The 7,884-nt window shown below is 60.2% G+C and overlaps 1 protein-coding gene across 2 annotated transcripts in view; it reads right to left on the bottom strand.

The window, feature by feature from the left end:
- Positions 1–2,446: 2,446 nt before the first annotated feature.
- TRIB3 (tribbles pseudokinase 3) overlaps positions 2,447–7,884 on the bottom strand; it is an 11,504-nt gene continuing 6,066 nt past the window's right edge. For both annotated transcript variants that reach the window (XM_034787827.1, XM_034787828.1), the window contains exons 2-4: positions 6,361–6,645; positions 5,307–5,599; positions 2,447–4,522 (exon numbers count right to left, since the gene is read on the bottom strand). In XM_034787827.1, coding sequence (XP_034643718.1) covers positions 4,033–4,522; positions 5,307–5,599; positions 6,361–6,645 — 1,068 coding nt within the window. In that variant the 3' untranslated portion in view covers positions 2,447–4,032. The remainder of the gene's footprint in view (positions 4,523–5,306; positions 5,600–6,360; positions 6,646–7,884) is intronic.

The raw sequence follows: 7,884 nt of genomic DNA, 5'->3' as shown, positions 1-7,884 counted from the left end.
CTGGGCTGAGAGCAACAGGAACAAAACCGCAGAAGCAGCTGCAGGGGACTCAGAAACCGAAAGTGCAGCTCCCCGGCCCTCCCACGGCGCGGCACGGCACGGCCCGCCGGCCAGCTGAGAGGACTCACTAGGTGCTCCCCCACCCACAGACTGCGGAGCAGGGGCTCCGACCCTCTCGGCCTCCCGGGGATTCCCATTCACCGCAAGCCACCTGGGGAGGGCCGTGCTGGGCTTTGAAGCAAGGGAAGGGGAGGCCTGCCCTGAAGGCGCCAACGCAGGGCTTGGCAGGGAGTTGAGGCAGGCTGGGACAGGACTTTGGGAGGCCTAGTGAGAGCCGCGGCGCCATCCAGCCCCAGGGTCACCTTCCGTGGAGCTGCAACAAGAGGAAATTCAGCAAAGACAGATGCCAAGTCTGACACTTAGGAAGGAAAAATCAAATGCCCGGCTACAAAATGAGGCCTAGGTGGTGCTGCTGGGGGTCACCGAGGCTCACCAGCTGAGCGTGAGTCAACGTGATGCAGTTGTGAAAAGAGCTAAATCCTTCTGGGGTGTTAACAGGAGAGTTGTACGTAAGGCACGGGAGGTCATTGTCCTGCTCTACTCGGCACCGGGGAGGCCTCTGCTGGAGTCCCGTGCCCAGTTCTGGGCACCCCACTTTGGGAGAGATGTGGACAAATTGGAGAGAGTCCAGAGAAGAGCAACAAAAATGGTAAAAGGTTTAGAAAACCTGACCTGTGCGGACAGGTTAAATCACCTGGGCACGTTTCGTCTAGAGACGAGAGCCTGACCCAGGGACCTGGTATCGGTCTTCAGATGTGTTAAGGGCCATTATAGAGGCCGGAATCGGCTCAGTTGTTCTCCACGTCCACTGAAGGCAGGACAAGGAGGAATGGACGTAATCTGCAGCCACAGAGGTTTTGGTTAAATGGTTGGAGCTTTCGGACTCTAAGGGTGATGAAGCTCTGGAACAGGCAGCCGAGGGAGGCTGTGGAATCCCTTTCCTTGGGGGTTTCTAAGGACAGGTTGGACAAATCCATCAGGGCTGGTCTAGGTTTATTTGGTCCTGCCCCGCAGGGCAGGGGCTGGACTGGATGAGCTCTCGGGGTCCTTCCAGCCCCACGTTTCTGCGATTCTATGCTGGGCCTCACGTCAGGGCTTCTCTCCCTTTCCCGTACCGGGCCCCCAGTCCCGCGCACGCTGAGCCAGGAGGGACAGGCAGGTGGAGAAGCCATGACTGAGTCGTGGGGTGTTCAGTCCCAGCTCCCAGGGATGTGGGTAGCAAGACAACACGGCCTGCTGGTAGGGCTGGGTCTGTCTGTACGAGGGGGAGCCCCAGGGCTGGGACTGGCTGACTGCTAGAGGGAGCCCAGGGCTGTGTACTTACCAACGAACAAAGGAAAGTGTGAGTGAGGCAAGGGGAGAGGGGCGAACCCAGGACCAGCCCCAGGGACACCAGGCAGCAGGCGGAGGAGAGGATGTCCCCTCACCTAATGCAAGAGGTTATGGGTCAGCGGCGAGCAATTCCGAGGGGGCTCTGCTGTCCTCCTGCACCGGCCGGGTTGGGCTGAGGACCGGCCCGTTGCCCCTTCCTGCGCAGCTGCATGGCCAACCTCTGAACCTTCATCCTTCACCCCATCCCGCGGGCCAAACTGCTCTCCTGCCGCCCCAACCGGGGGCCGTTCAGAGCAGGATGTGCGTCAGTCCTGCCCCTAGCCCCAGTGTAAGGTACATCTCACCCCAGCACCTTTCCCCTAGTGCCTCCGCCTGGCTGTGTCCCGGCAGCTCTGCTTGTGCTCCTCAGTGGGAAGCCCAGAGAGCCCCAGGGCTGCCAAGCTTGGCTTGGAAATGATCCCCAGCCTCCTCTCCAACCCCCAGGCACCCAGGCCCCGGCATGGCACGAAACCAGCCTCGCAGGTACCGGCGTCTCCTCATCTCTCTGGGGAAAGGATTAGACCATCCGAGGGGTGAGTGGAACGACCTTCTGCAGCTTTCACAGCCCGCTCCTCCCCACTGGAGATCGGGGGAAAACTGACTGAGCTCCTGCTGCAGACTGGGGAAGACCTCGGCTTAGACCCCTGTCCCTCTACTCTGCCAGACAGAGGGGTCTAAGCACAGCCCTCCGTTCGCGCCCCCCCCCCCCGTGCTCTCCTGCGCCTGGCCCCAGAACCAGCTCGGCCTGACCAGACATGCCAGGTGCAGGGGACACTGGCCATCCTGCTGAAGCACTCAGGCCTGGTGCTGGCAGGGGCAGGTTGTTAGACTCACAAAGAGGTCTGAATCTGAATACAAGTCCTGGAGGTGGATCCAGACCAGGAACACTTTATCCAAATCCCCTTGAGCTGCACGGGCTGGGTTCACACAGAGTCAGGAGCCTTTGCAAAGCCAAACCAGAGTCCATCTCTGCTGCACCAGGGCGCAGAAGTTCCAGGCAGCGCACAGGTAAGGAGCCAGTGGTACAAACCTTTTATTTGTCAAAGGACAGAAAGAGAGACACATGGTGCTGTGTACAAAGGAGTCCTGGGCTGGGCCCTGTAGTGTCGACACATGGTTGGGGTACAAAACACACGCTACGAAGGCCCAGCTCCGGGAGAGGCGAGGCGAGGCCCCGGGCCTGCGCTGGGAGAGCGGCAGGTGCCCGGCTGGGCTAAGTGGGATGGAGCAGGCCGGTCCATTCTGCGCACGCCGGCCGCTCCCCAGAAACCAGCTGCCTCACAACTCCCTGAGATACGTATGGTTAAAGTTCTTCTGGGCTGCTGCCAGCCCCCTGCCCCCTGGCCTGAGGGGATGGCGCAGGGCTGGCCTGGCACAGGCTCCTGGGGTGGAGCAGAGGGCAGGGTCCCCAGTGGGCAGGTTAGAAAGCCAAGGCAGCCTGCTGCAGTCACAGCACAAGATGGGGGGGGGGGGAGGCTACATGGCACGATAGTGCAGAGACCTCATAGTGCCCCCACGCCAGCCAGGGCTCACTCTCTGCCCCACCGGGAACAGCTTGGGCAGGAGCTTTATTTGCTCATTGCCAGGAGCCCAAGGGCAATGCCTGGCAAATGGGGCAGGCCGTAGTCACCCTCCCTACTAGCATAGACCTGTGCCCCACCCCAGCATAGCGTGTCCCCTTCCCCTCTGCTTCAGGGTGAGCACTGCATGCTGGGACTTGTAGTCTGTACGGGCTACAGCTACAAAGGGAAGGGGAGGTGGCCCACAGGGTTACACAGGCTGCATCCAGCTCTTGGGCTCTGCTGTGACGTGACCTTGGAACCCTGCCCCCCTCCCCCGTCTTTTTCACACTCCCACCCAGCATCCCCCCTCCCTTCTCTGCTCTGCCCATTAACCTCTCTACCCTCCAAGCCCCCCGGAGCTGCTGCCCTGGCTACAGCAAAGTTCACAGTTCCCAGGTGACAAGACAAGGAGCTCCTCAAACACCCTCCCATGCCCGCTGGCCTGTGCCCTCTGGGAAAGGGCCCCCCAATCCCCCCACTTCAGGAAGCTGGTATCAGAGCTCAGCCCCCTCTGCACCCATCCTGCTTCTACGCAGCCACAGGGACTGGTGCAGAACCCGGAGAGGCCAGGGCCTGCCTCGGTTCCCTAGCCGCTCCCTGCCGCCGGAGCCCCAAGTCTGGGAATGGGAAACGCACCATCCCTCTGGGAGGGCGCTGCTGGTGATCAGAGTTTGAACAAGTTCTTTGGCACGAGTAAGTGGGAGCCCCCTAGACCGGGGCTCGCTCGGGGCTCACTCCCGTTTAGTCCCGTCCGCCCTGAATCGCCGTGTCAGAGGCTAAGGCACTTTCCCGCTCTGCAGGATTCAGACACGCGCCTGGACAACCACAGCTCCCCCTCTGAGGCACTTGGGTTTGCAAGTCCTGGATCTGGGCCCTGCTGGGGCCGACACAGCCACAGCGTTATCCCGATCTGAGCAGCAGCCCCCCCTTAGACAAACAGTCACCAGCCCCAGCTCGCCTGGGGCATCTGACAGTCTAAGGTTCCCTGGGGGCATGGAGGGCCCCTTTTGTAATGCATCCTTGGGGATCCTCTGAATGCTTAACTGTGCAGATCTTCCTCCTCCTCCTCCTCGTCCTTCTGGCTCCAGGTGTCTGGCACAACTTGCTCCATCCCCTGCTCCCCAGAGGGGTTTGTGCAGGAATCCTCGGAGGCAGCACCACCGCTCGCTAGCCAGGGGTGGAGCAAAATCTCCCGGGCCGTCAGTCTCTCAGCCGGGGTCTTGCGCAGGAGGCATCGGATGAGGCACCTGGCCTTGGGAGAGAGGCCGTCCGGGATGGAGAAGACGCCCCGGCGGATCTTGCTGAAGAGCATGGCGGGCTCAGTGTCCTGGAAGGGGTATCGCCCCACCAGCATGGTGTAGAGCACCACGCCCAGGCTCCACACGTCAGCCGCCTTCCCTGAGTAAGAGTTCTTGGAGCTGAGGATTTCCGGGCCCACGTACGCCGGGCAGCCGTGCTTGTCCGACAGAGAGTCATCCGGGCCGCTCAGAAGACAGGCGTCCTCCAGGTTCTCCAGCACCAGCTTTGTGCTGCAGAGAAAGAGGGAAAGCGCCAGTAAATCAGCCTGTCGACCGCTGGGCAGTCCAACCGTGCTAGGGAGGTAGGCCACAGAGCCAGACCCCGGGAGTCCTGCCTCCCAGACGGCAGCTCTCAGCACGAGACAATGGTACCGCCCCAGAAAACTAGGTGGGAACGAACTTCTTCAGTGACCAAGACAGGGATTGGAGGGAGGCGCCACCGGAGGAGGCTTTAGCGCGAAGCCCTGGCGGCTCTGGAAGGATACAAAGGTCTGAATTCCCTGCGGCACAAGCAGACCTCTGCGGAGCTATGCAAGGAATAGGGCCCAGAGCGAAAGCTGCAGCCAGAACGACCCTGAGCTATACTCTAGGGGTCTGCTAGCTCACTGCCATGCCGCTGTGACCAGGGGCCCCGGGGACACAAAACATGAGGCCCCAGGAGCATCTGCAACATGCAGGGGGCCTGTGGGCTCAGCCTGGCTAGAGAAACAGGTTTCGAATGGAAGTGAGGCTCCTGCTATTCCCAGGAACCCCTCCCTCCACTAGCCCTGATAAGCTGCTGTCTCTCCCTTCCCCCGGCTTTCCCGGGGTCAGACAGCCTGTGTCCCAGCAAGGCTGCTGCAGCCGCATGCAGGGAGAGCTCATTCCAGAGCCTGGGCTGGGCTCTGCACAATGATCGTATGGACGAGGAAAACGGCCCTGGGCTCCCAGGCACTGGACCCCGGAGTCCTGCTCCCCATCCAGCCCGCTGTGGGGCCCCTGATGCTGAAGGGTTCAGCTGGACGCCAGCCCTCACCTCTCCCTGTCCACGAAGAGGAACTTGCGGAGTTTGAGGTCTCGGAGGATGACCCCGTGGTCGTGGCAGTGGGCGACCGCCTCGGCCATCTGTCGGAAGAGCCCAGCGGCCTCTCTCTCGGGCAGGCGCTTGCACCGGCGGACGTGGCTGTGCATGTCACCTCCGCCGGGCTGGAAGAAGACGTAGACGTTCTGGTCCCCTTGGATCACCTCAGCAACCTGGGCCACATTGGGGTGGGGTGAGAGGTGCCCGTAAGGGGCTATCGTCTCTGGGTAACTCCTTGCCGGATAAACCTAAAAGAGAAACGACACTGGGCATGAGGAAAAGCAGCCCGGAAAGAAAGGCGGGGGCTGGTGCGGTCCGGGCCGTGCACAGGCCTCAGGGCAATCGTTCCCTCTTGTCTACAGTCCTGCTGCCGCAAGGGATCTAGGGCTCTGTCTAAGTGGGGGCAGGGGGTCTCCGAGCTGCAGTATCGTACCTCACTCTTGTGTGCCATGCTGTCCAAGGGTTCTTAAATTTCACAATGTAGCCACCAGGGGACAGCACTGCTTAGGAGGAATGTGAAACGCAAGGAGAGGGGACCCATGGACCAGGAACCCACCAGCCCCAGTGTGGGTCTCGTATCTTCCCTGCCCAGCATCAGAGGACATGTCCGTCCATCCCCTGTCTGCTCATGGAAGGACGTGGGTGAGAATTGGACAACAGGCTGGAAAGGGGAGTTGATAAACCTGAGGGGGACCCCAGCTGGGAATGGAGAAACTTTCCAAACAAACCCCTTGCCAATGCTGTTCTCTGCAGCCACAGCCCATACTGGCCCTGAGGCCCACCTGCCCCCTTTGCCAGTCTAACAGAGCAGTGCCAGGGGGCCTGGCGCAGGTGTCCGCAGAGAGCTGCCCCCAGGGACATCTCCACCAGGGCATGAAGTGCCGTGGCATTTTCCCATAAACAATCTGAAGCCCACAGACTTCCCCAGGGCACGTACTCTCCAGTAAGACCAGGCTCTGATTTCCTTGTGGGGGGGGAGCAGAGACTGGCACCAGAAACCCTGCTGTACCTTGCAGCTGTACTCCGCCTCCGTGGGCCTGTGCACAGCCCTGTAGCAGCGGCCCCCTTCCCTGGGCTCCAGAAGGATGTACGGTCCAATCTGCAAGACCCTGGAGTCCTGTTCCACGGCACAAGGGGACCGCACAAGGGGCTGCAGGCATGGGGTGAGGCCTGACACGGGACCCAACCGTGGGTGCTTGGGCTTTGAGGGCTCGGAGTCAGGGGTATCCTCAAAGTCCAGCCGTTTCTTCCTCAGTGGAGACGCTACAGGGATCGCCTGCACGTTTAGACTCATCTGCAGAACAAGACGATGGAAGGGTTACATCACGCTGCAGAGCGAAACTAGTCGCTTCAAGAAAGAAAACCCAGGAAATCCCTGCTCTGCCTGGTCTATCTCCTTCCTACAGAGCCACTCTGGGAACCCAGGTTTGTTTTCTAGCATGCTGTGAGCACCCCCAGCTCCTGGCCCATACAGACATGGACTGGGTGCGGCAACTACCTGCCATGCGCTGTCATTAGCTCTCCATTTCCAATTGTACAGCCTTAAGTATTCTGTTTGCATCAGATGCAGTGTTAACATGAGAGTCTGCACAAACCTGGGCCAAAAGCACCTGCTTCAATGCCCCGAGGAGGAGATTTGTGCCACCCTGCTACCCAGGAAGACCTAGGCACTCAGAACAGCTGCTCTGAGTAACTAGAATTACTACAGTGAAGGGAAGAAAGCCCCAAGTTAAACAGGAGTTCATCCAAAGCCAACTGAGAAGTATTTCTGTCCAAAACTTGCCACCCACTGATGTCCTGTCCAAAGTAGTAAAGGCTCCAGCCAGCCAGCGCCAGCGGGTACGTGTCTGAGGAGGATGTGTGTGTGCATTCACGTCTGATGATGTAATGATACTGTCTCATAGTGTAATAATGGTGAGTGTGTGTCATGATAGCATGGGTTTGTCTCTCCCATCGTGTAACAATAGTGAGTGCATGTGTGTCTCACAGTGTAAGAATGGTGAGTGTGTGTGTCAGTGTCATGACAGTGTGTCTCGGTGTGTAATGAGGATGTGTGTGTGTGTTTAATAGGGCAATAAGCGGGGGGTGAGTGAATGTGTGTATGTCTCCATGTGATAATGGTGGTGAGTGCATGTGTCTGTGTCATGATAGTGAGTGTGTCTCATAGTGTAACAATGGTGGTGAGTGTGTGTCTGCTGATGGTAGGGGGGTCAGCCTGCAGGACAGGTACAGAACAGAGCCCCCCGCCGAGCTGTGAGCCCCCACAGCAGCCAGGTGAGGCCGGCAGCCTGCACTGGGCCTTGCCTGCTCTAGGGGGCAGCCTGGTGCTGTTCTCCACCCTCCCAGCCAGCGCTGCACCATCCTGCTGCCGCTGCCGCTGAGTCACGGCTACACAACGGCTGCCAACGGGGGTGGGGGTGCTGGGCACCTCCCTTCCCCGCAGCACCGGGCACCTCCCTTCCCCGCAGCACCGGGCACCCCCCAGCCTGGCACCCCTCTTCCCCGCAGCACCGGGCACCCCCAGCCTGGCACC

Source organism: Trachemys scripta, chromosome 12 (assembly GCF_013100865.1).
Source record: "Trachemys scripta elegans isolate TJP31775 chromosome 12, CAS_Tse_1.0, whole genome shotgun sequence".
In the NCBI taxonomy this organism is placed as follows: Eukaryota; Metazoa; Chordata; order Testudines; family Emydidae; genus Trachemys; species Trachemys scripta.
This window is presented reverse-complemented; position numbering and strand designations above follow the sequence as displayed.